The following is a 17,243-nucleotide window of genomic DNA, read 5'->3' on the forward strand; positions in this document are numbered from 1 at the left end:
TCTCTGGTGGGTATAAAAATAATTTATTATAAAAAAAATTAAGTATATATAAAATCACATTTATTTCACTGAGTAAGTATCAAATCACTCTGCTACTGTCTTCATTTCTTTGTGTATGTGAGCCACTATCGCTAGCGCTCCTCCGGGGATGAACCTTATGAAGTTGTCTCCGGTGAGTGGTCCTAAAGCATAGATTCCTTTGGGAGCGTTAAGTATTTCATGGGTACTCTTGTCTATGGCTACTGGATTCGATCTGCCATCAACTGGCTTCAATGGATCTATACCGAAACCCAATCCACTGCTGTACGGGTTTGTGGTTTGACATTCACACTTAAGTTTATCTAAATCAGTATACGGGATGACTTCGTATTTAAAATTGTCAGAACCGTCTTCTATTTTGTCACAGTTGGTATTATTGCATTTATTGTCAGTGTTGCCATTTATTTCTGTATAATTCAAATATCTAGACTTGCAACTCTGAATGCTCTGTCCTAATACAGATTTGAAATAATGCCAATGGTTTTTGAAGAAGCATTGTTTTTGGTTTTCTTCGATTTTTCTGTTTTCCTTTTCGTTGGTACATTTGATGCATTTTTTTATTTCTATATCGTTGATATTGAAGTTTGTCTGGAGGAAGAAGAGATCAGGTCTGGAGCCGATGAGGACCACGATGAGGGAGACTGTGACCTGTGTGGTCAGGTTTGTGGCGAGGTCTAGAAGTGTGACGCGCTTGAGGCTGTACTTGCTGTCATTGTCTGGGTCTAGAGGTGTGACGTCGACGACCACGTGATCGGGATAAGGCGTGTAGTTGTGGTGGTTGCCGCTCGGACCGTCGCACATCATCTTGTAAATCTGGAAATTTAGATAAATTACGATTTTTCGATTAATAACAGCGCCATCTAGGGAAATTATGTGCATAATAAGAACAGCGCCATCTAGTGACTTTGACGTTTAAAAGTTACGACATTCACTGCCTTTATAGTTTGACGAATTGTGATAGAATATCGAGTGTTTTACTAGTCTTACTAATTTTTAAAAATGCGAATGTTTAGATGGATGTTTGCTAGAAGGTATATCCAAGACTCATGCATAGATTTTGATGAAAATTGTCACAGATGTAGAGTATAGTCTGGAAGAATACATAAGCTATTAATTTATTTTTGATTTTGACAGCTAGTTAATCAAAAAACTATTCAAAGGGTTTAATTAACCATTAAACCTGTATATAATGGCATTGAACGTGTAAAATTATTTATGGTATCCAATTAGCCTGCCGATGATTAAGACTAGATCTAGGTTGGAGGGCAAGTAGGAAGATAATCCATTTTCATTCCAAACAAAATACTTCTTACCTAGTGAATAGAAAGTGACAAATAGTTTTTGAGTTTTATGGATTTATTTTTGTATTGGAGGACGTGGGGGGCGGTGGGGGGTGTCGTATGAGATGTGAATGTTACCTCCCAGTAGTCAGGGTACGCGGCGGGCGGGAGGCGGGCGAGCGCTGCGGGCGGCGTGCGGTGCGCGTGCAGCACGTGGCGGCGCAGCGCGCGCAGACTGCGCACCGCGTCCGCCGCGCTCAGACCTGAACCCACCACCAGCGCAGCCTCGCTGCTGCTCGACACTTCTGATCATGTTACATACATTATTATAATATAATAAAACTAGCTGTCGCCCGCGACTCTGTCCGCACAGAATTAAAAAAAATAATTAGTAGTCTATGTGTTCTTCCAGATTATGTACATTTATGTGAAATTTCAGCGAGATTCATGGACCCATTGTCTTTCTTCTGATATAAAGAAAAGTTAATTGATAGTATGATATTTTATTATATTATGGACTCCAAATGTCGTAAGAGTTTCTGCGTAGAGTACAATTTTGTGGTTTGAGACTTTGAGCTGGCGATATATTTGAAATATACTATACTATGATGTAAAATGTGTATAATGAGATTAAGTGTTAAATTTAAGTAGGAAAACATTGAATTTTTTTAAAAAATAACATTTTTTAGGTAATAATAAAAAACTAAGAAGTAGTTTTAGAGTTTTTCTAGGTAGTTTATATATGTTATTGTCCATGTGTATGTGTGTGATGATGTGATGGTGTGATGAGATGCGGCATCACCTGGAGGCGGGGAGTGCAGCGCGGCGAGGTGGTGCAGCGCGTGCGGGGCGAGGTGCGCGAGGTGGGCGAGGTGTGCGTTGGGGGAGTCCGCTCCGCCGCACGCCACCACCACGCGCCCGCACACGTAGCGCACGCACCGCGCCTCCACGCTGTCGTATCTGCAGCACCCCCCCACACATACACATACATACATACCGGTGTACTGGCGCAACACTAGCCTTACTAAGATGTCGACGTTCGTGTCCCCTCACTATTCATTCTACAACTTGTCTTGGTAAGGAAAGTGCGCCATTCACGACAAAGAATTCGAACTAATAATCTCTAAAAATACATGCAAACTTTAATATGAGGGATACAAAAAAAATCGTAGAAATGGTTTTTCTACCTTTGAGTTTCTAAGAACAAAGTGCTCATTTAAAATATATTGTTATTTATCTTTGTCAACTTTAAGAATACAGCGGGTATTTGTATGGATGAAAATTTACCATGTGAACATCTGGATGATTGTAAATTAAAAATGAATAAAAAGGCCTCAATACCTCTGTAAACTTTATGTACACCAATATTTACATATGTATAAGAAGATTATATATGTTGCGGTTGTGCTTAAATCAAGAAAAGGATAAGGGAGGGCATAGTTACCCGGAGACGCAGAATGTGGCGGCGCGGGGGCAGGCGGCGCTCGCGCAGGGCGGGCCACCACCACCACCACCACCGCGCGGACATCGCGACACGCTCGTCACTGTCACACCGCATCGGAAGAAACGCTGAAATATTATCAAAATGCACATAAACAAAACTTTAATATTACAATTTAGTTAATAGCACAATATTTTTACAATACCAGTCTATTTTAACTGAAAGAATCCGGCTTGAAGGATCATGTCTTGGTCCTTCGAGTCGGATTATTAACTGCCATATACAAAAGTTTCCCTGTGTTCGATTTACATATATACATTTATTCTATGTTCTTATGTTGAAGGAAAACATCGTGATGCTGCACATATCTGAGAAGAAATTCAAATATATGTGTGTAGTCAACCAGCACTGGGTCAGCGTTGACTATGACCTAGTGACTCCTTACTCAGGGTAAAGTCAGAGCCCCTCAGTAGAGACGTGTAATAAGCTGATGATGAACTGACCTGCAAATTATTGACTCGTACATATCGCCTGCAGTAGTTGGCGAGGGCGCGCGCGGTGAGGCGGGCGTGCGGCGAGTGGGGGGCGGGGGGCGAGTGCGGGGCAGGTGCGGGGTGTGCGGTGCGGTGCGGGGGGAGGGCGAGCCAGGGTGCGGGGGAGAGGGTGCGCAGCGCGGGGGGGAAGGTATGCCAGGAGCCGCCCGGCTGACCCCGACCCAGCACCACGTGCTCCACCTAACATATACATAAACAATTATACATTTGGTATAAACAAGACAAAGTATAAACAGATCATTAGCTTTTAATATATCTAGTAGCGAGATCCGTTAAACAGTTCTAGAGACACCTTTTTTTTTCCAGAGAGGAATGCTTTATGCATACTCCACGCCCCGGGGGGGGGGACGCGGTAGTTATGTGGGATTCTCCTCCATAGCGGAGGCATACCCACTAAACCTCTCCGTTCCTCCAACGCATCGGGACGGGACCACGGACACACTTACACTCTCATCCGCGGCCCCGTCTGCGCCAGCTGCCGAGGTCACGGATGAGAGCCAGTTTTACCCTACAGAAGTGGCTGCTAACTTTAAATTATAACGATACTGAGAACCTTTTGAAGATACAATCCTAGATCCTTTAACATATTCATATCTTATATTTTTTTTATTATATGTGTACCGGAGTAACCGATACTTGTTAAATGCTAAAATGACGTGAGTGTGGCTTTATGTTATTTTGTGTACTGAATATTGTATACGTATATGAAAATGTCCACGATACAGCCAATGTCTACTGTGGGCATCACTAGTTTACACAAAATAACCATAAATGGTAATTTAAGTTTAATTTCATTTCTCATTGTGCAATTTATGTTAGTTATTGTTTTTAGGTTTAATCTTTATTACCAGTAATAACAACCTTTCTTTCTCTCTTTCCGTATGTATATTATTATTATTTTATATCATAAGGTGGCAAACGAGCGAGCGGCCACCTGAAATCGCTGAAATAGCGAAGTGACCGTTGCCTATAGACATACGCCATCGCATATGCGTTGCCTAACTTTAATCGACGGAGGAGAGGATGCACAGAAAGAAAATATTTTCCCTTTCCATGCATCCTTTCATTCGGAAAGTCCACTTCCACTTTCCATCCTTTCCTTATAAGGAAGAGGGTGGGAAGGGAAAGAGGACTATATAAGGCCTCCGGGACGCACACTCATCAGACTGTACGCGGAATAGCTTTCACTTGAGGCGTGTCTTCTGTGTGGTCGTGGTATTTCACTGAGCGAGCCGGGACAATTCGTGCGAACATGTTAAAGCTCGCTCTACCACTGTTAAAATATAATTATACGCGTTATATTTAAACACGAGTTAAAAATAATGAATTATTTACACTACTATATTTATAATAAGGTAAACACAATAGTTCCAGTAATATACGATATAATCAAATCCATTATTATGACACAACATAAACAACGTAATAATAAAACGTGCCTTTAACAAAATATTATATTCAACAATTTATCAACTATAATATTAGTTGTCGCCCGCGACTTCGTATGCGTACAATTAACTAATCTTAATTAGTATATGTGTTCTTCCAGACTATGTTCTACATCGAGCCGTTTTGGAGATAACTTCTAAAAAACATACATCTAAACATTCGCATTTATAATATTAGCAAGATATTAAGAATAGAGTGTCGGTAGCTGAAGGGTTAAGCACTTGACTTGCAATCTGCAGATCCTGGGTTCGAATCCCGCCATGTACCAATGTGTTTTTTTATTTTCGATTTACATATGTACATTTATCCGATGTTCTTACGGTGAAGGAAAACATCGTGATGGTGCACATATCTGAGAAGAAATTCAAAGATATGTGTGAAGTCAATTTGCACCGAGCCAGCGTTGGATTGGATCCGAGACCCTCAGTGTGGATGTACAGTGAGCTGATGATGATGTTACAGCTTACCTGTTTCTCTACATCATATTTCCACTCTATAAGTGAATCTGCGTCAATATTTAAATCAGCGCAGGGCCTCAACAGATTGTCCATCTGAAAATATTACAAAACACATTATTACTAGATAATATTTATCTTACTAATATTATAAATGCGAATGTTTAGATGGATGGATTATTGTTTGAAGGTATCTCCAGAACGGCTGAACGGATCTCGATGAAATTTGTCATACATATAGAACATAGTCTGGAAGAACACATAGGTTACTTATTATTTATGTTTTTTTATTAAGTTCGCGCGGACGCAGTCGCGGGCGATCGCTAGTCTACAGACATTCTTTAATATTAAAATATATTTACGTTCTTAAAATTATTATAAAAGTTGCCCGTGACTTCTTACGGAATTAAATAAAAGTTAGTAGTCTATGTGTTCTTCCAGACTATGTTCTATATGTATGACAAATTTCAGCAAGATTCATGCAGCTGTTCTGTAGATACCTTCAAACAAACATCCATCCATCTAAATATTCACATTTATAATATTAATTAGAAGGCAGTAAAAAGACTTTTACATGATTACAACAGTATTTTTTTCAAATTTGCTTATTCACGAAATTCGATATGTTAATCATAATATTTATGAAAACGACATTTGCATGTACCATTGTATGTAAATTAACTTGTTAATATACATAAAACAAAATTAATTAAAACTAGACATATTTGAGTTAGGTTGAGAATTTTATATATCTTACTTATATTATAAGCGCGAGTATTTAGATTGATGGATAGAAGTTTGGCATGAATGTAGTACATAGTCTGGAAGAACGCACAGGCTACTAATTAAGCCTTTTTCAATTCCGCGCGGACAGTGTCGCGGGCGAAAGCTAGTAATATAATTTTATATGTTTGATTAAGATATGACGTTATTTCGACTTTGGTATTCCAACACGTGCGTTAAGCAACTATAAAAAGAATCATAATCGTATTACTAATACTTTTATAACAAGATGAGTTTTAAAACATGCTGTATGTCTTCTTTAATACTACAGATTGTAAGTTTTATAGTTAGAGCGTCGGTGGCTCAGAGGTGAAGCACTTGACTTGCAATCTGCAGGTCCTGGGTTCGAATCCCGAGATGTACCAATGTGTTTTTCGATTTCCAATTTACAAATGTACATTTATCCGACGTTCTTACGGTGAAGGAAAACATCGTAATGCTGCACATATCAAAGATATGTGTGAAGTCAACCAACCCGCACTTGGCCAGCGTGGTTGACTATGGCCTAATCACCCTTAACTTAGGGTAGGCTCTGAGCCCCTCGGTGGGGACGTATAGTGAGCTGATGATGAAGTTTTATAAAACTATACACGTGGATATTATCGATTGTTACATAAAAATTATAAATATGTCAGTTTAAATGTTAACATTTAACCCTTTGGATGCCGATAGCGATTGATTTTGTCTATATTATAAAGAGAAAAAAGTTTGTACTAAATAGACTCCAAAACTACTATTACTATTTGAGACTATCACTGCTGGGAAGCTACACTATCCCCGGATAACATCTTATGTAAATAAAAAATTAGTGTCACGATGTATGTATGTTCGCGATAAACTCCGAAACTACTGAACAAATGTAAGCATCTGCAATTTGGTTCAACTTGGGAGATAAGGTAGTTTTGTCTCAAGTATTGATCTTTCTAAAGTACTTGCGACAACTATAGACTTTATTAATTACTAGGTTTTATTAATTCCGTGCGAATAAACAAAGTTTACCACGTAAAATCGTCTCAAAATATTTTTTTAATATCGCAAAGGTATGCTTTTACTAGCTTATACTTTCTAAGCACTACAGTCTGTAGTTTTGTAGTTTTTTGTGAACAAGACAAAAGTATTGAACACTTACCAATAAAGGTATGGGATTGTGACTCCGTCCTTCCAAGCCCTCTGCCAACTCCATAAGGTCTGTTTCTAGTAGATTCTGTCCTGGAGGCAGGTTGGATAATCTGGAAAATTAATTTATTTCATCATTCTTCGAGTTATTTGGTAGTATTAGACGGAGTTCTATCGTTCACATTGAAAAAAAAATCAAGAAAAAAATTAAGAAAGTCTGTCTGTCTGTCTGTCTGTCCGCAAGTTCGTGTTTGTCCCGGATAAACTTTAGGATGGCTGCACCAATTTTGACGTGACTTTTAATAGAAAGTAGCTAATGTATAGGGGAGTAATCTTACAAATATTATAAATGCGAAAGTTTAGATGGATGGATGTTTGTTAGCAGGTATGTTTGCAACGACTTAACGAATTTTGATGGAATTTGGCATAGATGTAGAACATAGTCTGAAAGAACATATATGCTACTTATTAAGTTTTTTTTATTCCATGCTGAAGAAGTCAAGGGCTAGTAAGTAAATACAATTCTCACCTGGCTCTCAGCATGTCGTCGATGGGCAGTTCATCAGGAATATTCCGCTTCAAATATGGCACGTTCCCAGCCAGCATGTATGACGTCACCAGACCACTAGGACCATTGCCTAAGTAAGACAATACGCGTTAATATATTTGTATATAAAAATGAGAATGTCGTTACCATGGCAACCGTCTTTGTTGCTATTGGCTTGCAATTTCTGTCCCTTTCTTGCATAACTATATTTTTCAATTTACTCATCACTTAAGTTTAATGGCATGAAAATATTTAGCCTAAAGCGTGTCGTAAATATAGGGCTTTATATTAAAAACAATATTTTAGAAAAATAAGTAGTGATTGCTAAGATTCTGGGTTATAAAGAAGTGTATTTACGCTTCATCTTACTAGTACATTATTATATTTTGATTTTTTTTTAAATTACTTTATGAAATGCTAATTTAATGTCGACATTTTATACAAAACTCAGTCTTATACCATGGTATTAAGGTTCAAATTCCCGGTGCTATTGAGTTTTCAGGATCGTTATGTTAAATCAATTTAAATTAATAACATTAATTACGAACGTCGAGACGGTCAATTGACTTTATTGGTCAAGTCTCCTGTTAGAATAAGGTATATTGTCGTACTATTTTAAGAATAGCCAGACAATAATTTATTTTATAATTTAGGGCTACCTGTGAGAGATCTTCCTTATCTTACTAATATTATAAACGTAAAAAGGAACGCGTCTCTGGAATGGTTCAACGAATGAAATTTGGCACAGATATAGAACATAGTCTGGAAGAACACATAGACTACTAAGTTTTTTTTTAAATTCGTATCGGAATCGCTGGCGACAGGATAAGTCCGACTGAATACTTGTATAAAAATAGGGTAATTTGGTATAATTAATGTTCCACGTGATAAAGAATTCAATTCGGAATCTAACCTTGAATAGAGAAATGATAAATATATAATCTGTAGAATGTTAACTTACCGATAACAACGACCTCTTTGTAGATGACGTCATCTGACAGCGTGTGCTGACAAGCCTTCATGTTGTCTCTCATTGTACCACAGATAAAAACAGATTCAACTTTCTTTTTTTAATTGCTAAACCAATTTGTTAATGGCCAGATCTAATTTCTCTCTAGTCTTGTATTCTAATTCGAATTTAGAATTCTTTTAGAAATAAATTAAAATTTGAAAATAAATTATATCACAGGCAGTTTACAGTCTTACAGACTTAATAATTAACACTATTTTCTTTTTTTTCTTCGTCTCTTCAGTCGTAGATAAAATCGGACAGCTGCCGTTTTCGTTGGAGTATTCAGGATGAAATTATATTATCTGTAACAAAAAATATATGTATGAACATTTATTGCCAACTAGCTGTCGCACACGGTTCCACTCGCATCGAATTAAAAAAAAAAAAATTAGCCTATGTCTTCCTCGAGATTATGTTCTACATGTGTGAAAAATTTCATAAAAATCCGTTAAGCCGTTCCGGAGATACCTTCAAACATACATCCATCCATAAGCCGGAATATAAATTTTATTGAATGATTACAAAAGTATCACGACCATTGACTCGCAGTATACAGCGTGTTTACATTTTGATAATAACAAAGTAAATTGATTTAAATCAAGACCCTTCATTATCTAAATTATGACTGGCCATACATATTAATTATGAAAGTTATTACAATAGTAAAATATAATAGTATGGAAAATTCTATTTGTGTTCATTTGTTTATGACGCGATATTAACTATGTTGGATACATCGCGACATATCGATCTAGTAATATAGACATTCCTTCCTTCCTGTCAGCCATGAGACGCCCACTGCTGGGCATAGGCCTCCCCCAAAGATCGCCACGATGACCGTTCTTGTGCCACCTGCATCCAGGACGTAATATAGACCTATCTATACTAATATTATAAAGTGGAAGAGTTTGTTTAAACGCGCTAATCTCAGGAAATACTGGTCCGATTTGATTTTTTTTTGTTGGATAGTCCATTTATAGAGGAAGGCTTTAGGCTATGTAACATTACGCTGCGACAAATAGTTTTTTTTTAATTCCGCACGGACGGAGCCGCGGGCAATAGCTAGTAACGAATATTTGTGTATCGTCATTGTCAATTGTGTCTCTTGATTCCGTCCGCGCATAAAATTAAAAAAAAAAACCTTATCAATAGCGTATGTGTCCTTCCAGACTATGTTCTACATCTACTAAATTTCATCAAGATCTGTTGAACCGTACCGAAGAAAATTTCAAACAAACATCCATCCAAACTTTCGTATTTATAATATTAGTAAGTGTACTTTACGTCCGCTAGGGGCGCTGCATGTATTTTGTCGACGATACAATGGTGCTTGTCAAAAATATTCATGCCAAGTCCACTGTAGACAATTTCTACAGAAGATATTCTATTCTTACGCATATCCTCTTACTCACAATCCATCCAAACTTTCATCGACCTTTGTCTATCCGCCAAAACACGTGTAAAAAGTATTTGTTTTTTTTTAATTCGAAAATTACTTATCAATAGCTATTATCAATTACTACACAATACTCCATACAATCTAATGATTACGACTTATGTATTATACAATTATATTAAGATTACGACATCCTGGTATACGTCATAACTATTATAAAAACGATGTACTGAAAAGAAATTCAAAAATACGTGTAAAGTTAACCAACCCGCACTGGGCGAGCGTGGTTGACCATGGCCCTAAGTCACCCTAACTTAGGGTAGGCTAGTCCATCACCGGCGACTGAGGACTGCCTCCCCCCGAAAGAGGGAGCTGCCTCGGCAGCTGGCGCAGACGGGGCCGCGGACGAGAGCGAAAGCGTGCCCGTGGTCCCGTCCCGATGCGTTGGAGGAACAGAGAGGTTTAGTGGGTATGCCTCCGCTATGGAGGAGGGTAGGCTCCGAGCCCCTCGGTGGGGACGTATAGGGCGCTGATGATGATGACGATGTACTAACACATACAATTGATTATCCTATGTTGTAAATTAACGTCTAAATTTTACAGAAAAAACATCCTTTCTCAAAAATATAGACAAAACAGGAAAACAATATGTTTTAAACGGGGATTTCGGTTTCAGAAACCCACAGTTAGAATGCTAAATCTAAATACAATCATTGTTAAGAATCTAAACAATGTTTAAGGTTCATTGGTTTTTCCAATGATCAAGGTTTGTCACGGTCTACTAAGTAGGCCAATATTCAAATAAAGTTTTATTACTGAATTAGTGTTTAATGATTTGTAATTCGTTACGTAAAATTAAAGTAATAAAATTATGAATAACTAGTTGTTAAAAAAAAAACAAATTAATAAGTAGCCTATGTGTTCTTACAGACTGTTCTATATATAATATAATATAACCGCCAAAACCAATTGTTTAAGACGGCGATGTCAAAAATATTATAAATTAAAAGGGGGCAAACTTGCGGCCACCTAATATTATTTGATCGACGAGACGGCGTATGCGCTAAAACTACTCTATTCGTAGTGAGTAAAACGACATCGCGTTTTAATATACTACTAGCGCCATCTATACGTAGGGTTTGAAATCAAAACAGATAAAGTTGGAGCGTCTGTATGTATAAAAATAATTTGTATTTCATGCACATATTGTATTTGTGTTACTTTAATTAAAAAAAAAATTTTTGTCTGTTCGTTAAATATGGGTAAGTACCGGGTAAGTGGTATGATTATGACAGGACTTGGAAAGTAAATTTAAATACGTGGAGCGCAACTATCGGGCGTAAATGACACTAAATATCTACAACAATTTTGACTAAATCCTCGATCACTATAGGATTGTCACAAATATTCAGGCCTAGCATGATTTAAATTCCACTCTGGCGAAAGTCTCCATGAAAGTCTAGTGTTCTAAGAACGCATACAAAGAACATACAATTTTTTTTTATATACGTATACATGTGTTAACCGCATGGCAACCGGTCCGTAGCTCGTTATTACTTCCACTTAACACCAATAAAACAATAAAAAAGTCACATATGGTAATATAAAACAAACTTGACAAGTGATACGTACAATTAGTACATTGGTTCCGTATCTATGGACTGGCTATAAGACACAGTATCTTGTGCCAATTTGATGATCGCCATTTTGGCGCTGATGGTAGCGGTTTGAAAGAGTGTGGATTCGAACTAATAACATAGATAGACTTAACTGTCATGTAACATTAACAGGCGTGATTACATCGAAAGCAAAAGATATCATTTCTAAGCAATCGCCTATCCATTTATATAGATATTAGCTGTCGTCCGCGATTCCGTCCGCGCAGAATAAAAAAACATTATAGGTAGCCTATGTTTTCTTCCAGACTCTTAAGTTTTTTTTTTCTATAATGTTTCGTTCTACTCGCAACAAATAAGGATCTCTAAAAACGCTTGACTATTATTGATCGTAAAATTGAATACATTTATTTATTTCTAAGAATAACTTTTCCATATTGATATAGTTTCAATTTGCGAGTAATTTAAATGAGGGTCAATGTCGGTGTATACGATAAAATAATTAATGCAAAAAAGAACTTTCTAGTTTTATAGCTAATAAAATGTAAATACTATTATTTGGAAAATGGCGGGCGCCATATTGCACAACCATCACAACATGTATATCAAATGAAAACGCTTTACTAGTAAAATACTGTATCAAAATCCAAATTGAAACATGTATTTAAAACAAAAAAAAAACTGATATTAAGTTTGTTGACTTAAAAATATTACTATACTAGCTGTCCCCTGCGACTTCGTCCGCGAAATAAAAAACGTAATTAGTACCATATGTCTTCTTACAGACTGTTCTACATCTCTACCTAATTTCATCGAGATCCGTTGAGCCGTTCTGAAGATACCTTCAAATAAATGTCCATCTAAACATTCGCATTTCTTATATTAGATCGCAAAACTAATTTAGTATCAAAAATATATTCTACTAAATGTTTTACCGTTATATTTTTGAATAATTAATTATTGTTAAAAGAAACAAATTCTAGAATTGGTGAGATAATGTATAATATATTGTAGAATTATTTAAAACACTTAACAAAGCAATCTTACTAATATTATAAATGCGAATATTTGATGGAAGGCATCTCCAGAAAGAACATAGTCTGGAAGAACACATAGGCTACTTATTATCATTAATTCCGCGCAGATAGAGCCGCGGGCGACATCTAGTTTTTATAAACGAAAAAGAGCGTCGGAAGCGCAGTGTAAATCTACGACAAATTTCAGCGAGATCCATTGAACCGTTCTGGAGATGCGTTCTAACAAACATCTAAACATTCGTATTTATAATATTACTAAGATATTTACGAAAAAAAAACCTTTTTCCAATAGACAGTAAATGAACTATATTCATGTCTATCTTTTGACGTTACATAATCTTTATATATATAATTCATCTGTGAGTGTGTATGTCACTGAACTTTTCTCACACGACTGGACCGATTTTGATGAAATTTTTTGTGTGTGTTCAAGGGGATCTGGGAATGGTTTAGATTCACAATTTTCATCAAATATTAACTTCATATTAATTTATTCAAATTAAAGACGTGTAGACAGGACAACGTCTGTCGGGTCCGCTAGTTATATATATGTTCTTTCGCCAAAGCAAGGCGGAATCTCTTCCGTTTCGTCTGTTGTGAACATCAGTAAACCTAGGTCAGTCGGGGTCGATGACGTTCCGCCAAATTATAAATTGTGATCAGCCTAATCTTTTATCGGAACAATTGTTATCAATGATAAGACATAGTATGATATAATTTTATACAAGTATTATTGTTTGATAAAAATAAATTAAAATATTTATCGATTAGTTCCGAATTAAAAAAAAATAAAGGGTTTTAAAAATCTTACTTCTTACTAACATTATAAATGAGAATGTTTGGATGGATGGATGTTTGTTTGAAGATATATTTTGAACGGCTGCAATCTCGTTAAAATTTAGCACAAATGTCAAAAATAGTCTGGAAGAACAATTAGGGTAGTTATTAAGTATTTTTTTGTAATTCCACGCGGACGGAGTCGTTGGCAACAGCTAGTTTCACTACACGCTGCTATTAGCGCGGTTGCCATACATCCAAACATTCGCATTTATAATATTAGTAAAATAATTACCATCGAATAAAAATATATTAAATTCAAGGATTTATCCAAAGAGTTTTTAATGTCAAAATTATAACCTCCTTGTTAAAAGTATTTTAGCATTTCATTTCAATATTTAAATTGTTGCAAATCACGGTCACAATTCTGTCTGGTCATGTATTGCATAACTATTAAATAAAAAAAAATGACTCAATCAGTAAAGAAAAAAATATTTTTTAATCCGCTTTTTATTATTTAAATGTTAAACTGATTCTTAAAACTTTAATTATGTTAAGGATAACTATGACAGAAATTTTACGTGGAAGAAACTGTATGCAGGACATATCCACGCGGTAAACCAGTTTTGAAAAGCTACAAAAAGTTCTACAGAACCACACCGTGATAACGTACAATTTTAATCGACATAAACCATTACTTAATAAAATTATAAATAATTACCATAAAATTTATAACACAATAAAAAGATCGCAAAATAAATTAACGAGCTATTAATTTGCATTCGTTCATTCATGCCACAAAACTTACTTTTTTTAAATCACTACACAAAAAAGTTTCCTATTAGCACTGGCACAAAAAAATCAACTTTATCGGAAAATAGAATTTATATCGTTATTGACAACACAACCACTCCGCACTGCGTCCTCAAGTCGACTGATTCGAATCGAATTCGAAATTTGAATTACAATGGCGGGCTCGCGGATTGTTTATTAAACAGTTATCGATGACAGATTACAAATGGTTTTTACACTTTTTTTTTTACATTACATCTTGTCAAAATAAATGATAAATTACAAGATGATCTCGTCTGGTAAAAATGACAATTATTAAAATAATACACAGATCTGTGGAATTCATATACAATTGTTTACTGAAAAGACAAACCTATTCTATTGTGATATTTATTCTGAACGACTGAAAGGAATTTGACCAGTATTCTTCTCTAGTGTATCAAAGATGGGTACATTAGAATTCAAACTTATATCTTTCGTACTAGCACGCCTTCCGACATCCGCAGGCACATCTTGCACCACATGAATATCACAAGCCGACATAAAGTTCGAATCTTTTAATACTGTCAATTGATGTCAAAAGTAAATCTTACTAATATTATAAATGCGAACGTTTAGATGGATGGATGGGTGTTAGTTAGATTGCATCTCAAAACAGTCTGGAAGAACATATAAGCTTATTTTCCGCACGGACGGAATAGGGGGCGACAGCTAGTTGACATAGGATCTAAAAATGACCTTGATTTCCAATTCAAAGCGTTACAACGAAACAAACAATATAACATACAGCGTGTCCCAAAATTCAGTTCAGTTTTACAGTTTTATCGTTGAATTTTGTGACACTCTGTATATCTATAATATGAATTGTTTTAATAATGTTACAATAATTATCAATTATTAGCATTATAAATAATAATGGCTGACTATAAACTACGGATTTGCATAACAATATCGCATATTTAGATAACAAATAGCTAATGGCGTTACAGCGAATTTAAACGACCCAATAGCTTAGTAGCAAGAACATCGGTACAAGTTCAGAGTTCGAATCACAGATTTTTTTAAATATTACTAATATTATTAATGGAGAAGATTAGCTAGGGACAAGGAATTATGGAAAAATCTAGGTGATGCCTATGTCGAAGGACATCCTGACAAACCAACTGGAAGTTGAAAACAAAGTTATAGTTTTTGTCTGTTTAAAAAAAAGTAGTTTAAGTTTATGTAATAAAAAATGATGTATTGGTCAGCGAATAAAGACTTATCTAATATAAATGCGAATGTTTAGATGGATGTTTGTTAGAAGACATCTCCAGAACGGCTGCATGGATATCGTTGAAATTTGACATAGATGTAGACATAAGAACATGTAGAGTACTAATAAAGATTTTTTAATTCCGCGCGGACATACTCGTGGGCTATAACTAGTATAAATATAAACATGAGAATGTTTACTTTTCCAATTATTTATTTTAATATGTTAATAATAATTCCCACGATACTGTTATTTTATAGAAAATATTTTTAATGACATATTTTCATACGATGAGAATAAGATTGTATACAACACGTGTACCATAACATGACACGTGCTACGATGCCATCTCACATTTCATTATACAATAAGTGGCAAAGGTTAAACTATGTGATAATAGGGTTGCCACATTGCAAACACAAACGATACCAACAACTTAGTTGATGTCTAAAAAAAGCCAACAAAGACAACCATGTGGCAGCCCTATGTATATACGATGTAAGCATAGTATATATATATATATATATATATACTGTGACGTCATTGTATTATATTGTGCAATCGTTTTAAATGATAGGAGTTAACATGACTTGCAGATTTATATATAACCAGATAGTGAGGAAAGCAGATGTTGCATATCATAGTTAATTTGTGTTACAGTTAATTTAAACAAGATGTATAAGTTTATACTTCTGTATGTATGTGACGAATAAACTCAAAAACTACTGGACTGTTTTTAATAATTCATTCACTATTAGTATGCTATATTAACCCTTAGTAACATAGACTATTCTAGCTGTCTCCCGTGATTCCGACCACGCGGAAAAAACTTAATAAGTAGCCTATGTGTTCTTCCAGACTATGTTCTACAAAATGCCAAATCTCATCAAAATCCGTTGAGCCGTTCCGGAGATACCGACAAACATTCATCCATCTAAACTTTCGTATTAAGATTTTTTTTAATAAACATCCAAGAGAGATTCCTAGTTTAAAAGAAATGACGATGTGACGTCATCATAGAGGTTAAAAACTCTCATACAAAGAGTATAGGATGAAATACTTTAAACGTTTTTTTTTTAATTTCGAAATATAAAAAATATTATCTACAGCTTAGTTCAACGATAGAGGTTTTGATAAACTTAGGTGGAGGTCAATAAGTCTCTGGTTACATTGCTGCGTTATCTTATGACATAAAGAATCGCTCATTATGCTTGCTCAAAGATTACTTTGTGTCTATGGTATTTGTTACAATCTTATATTGCATTTGTCGTTTATACAAGCACCAACTCCCGCGACTACGTCCGCGCGGAATTAAAAAAAAACTCAATTAGTCTATGTATTCCAGATTATGTTCTACAATACCAAATTTCCTTCTTTTTGCTACACTTCCGTTGTTTTTTTAGACGACTTCAACAAGTAGAACGTTATCAATTCATCTGTATTTTTTTTTGTTACTCTTTGAATTTTTCTTAATCATAAAGTAGTTGGCAGGTGGGTCTCAAACTTAAAAAAAAATGAAAAAAATGTTTTTACTCGTGTTTTTTTCCTTTTAAAGAAGTTTAAACGAGTTTCCATGTCACAAATACATGTAAAGTTGTAATGTTTGGTCTGTACTCTTTTCATTCGTAAGTACAATCAACGGATGCTGTTATTCACATCCAATCCATTCAAGTGATTTCAATTGAATACAAAAT

General features: G+C 35.5%; 1 protein-coding gene across 3 annotated transcripts in view; it reads right to left on the minus strand.

The window, feature by feature from the left end:
- Positions 1 to 8: 8 nt before the first annotated feature.
- LOC106116452 (oxidative stress-induced growth inhibitor 1) overlaps positions 9 to 17,243 on the minus strand; it is a 27,795-nt gene continuing 10,560 nt past the window's right edge. Inside the window, exons 1-10 of one of the 3 annotated variants that reach the window (XM_013310300.1) lie at positions 14,311 to 14,444; positions 8,626 to 8,978; positions 7,647 to 7,755; positions 7,131 to 7,230; positions 5,231 to 5,314; positions 3,264 to 3,494; positions 2,764 to 2,888; positions 2,122 to 2,279; positions 1,458 to 1,624; positions 9 to 852 (exon numbers count right to left, since the gene is read on the minus strand). In XM_013310300.1, the coding sequence (XP_013165754.1) occupies positions 85 to 852; positions 1,458 to 1,624; positions 2,122 to 2,279; positions 2,764 to 2,888; positions 3,264 to 3,494; positions 5,231 to 5,314; positions 7,131 to 7,230; positions 7,647 to 7,755; positions 8,626 to 8,698 (1,815 nt within the window). In that variant the 5' untranslated portion in view covers positions 8,699 to 8,978; positions 14,311 to 14,444 and the 3' untranslated portion in view covers positions 9 to 84. Of the gene's footprint in view, positions 853 to 1,457; positions 1,625 to 2,121; positions 2,280 to 2,763; positions 2,889 to 3,263; positions 3,495 to 5,230; positions 5,315 to 7,130; positions 7,231 to 7,646; positions 7,756 to 8,625; positions 8,979 to 14,223; positions 14,290 to 14,310; positions 14,445 to 17,243 lie in introns of those variants that run through there. The other 2 variants (XM_013310301.1, XM_013310299.1) reach the window with 2 other exon arrangements.

Source organism: Papilio xuthus, unplaced genomic scaffold (assembly GCF_000836235.2).
Source record: "Papilio xuthus unplaced genomic scaffold, Pxut_1.1 DF827756.1, whole genome shotgun sequence".
In the NCBI taxonomy this organism is placed as follows: Eukaryota; Metazoa; Arthropoda; class Insecta; order Lepidoptera; family Papilionidae; genus Papilio; species Papilio xuthus.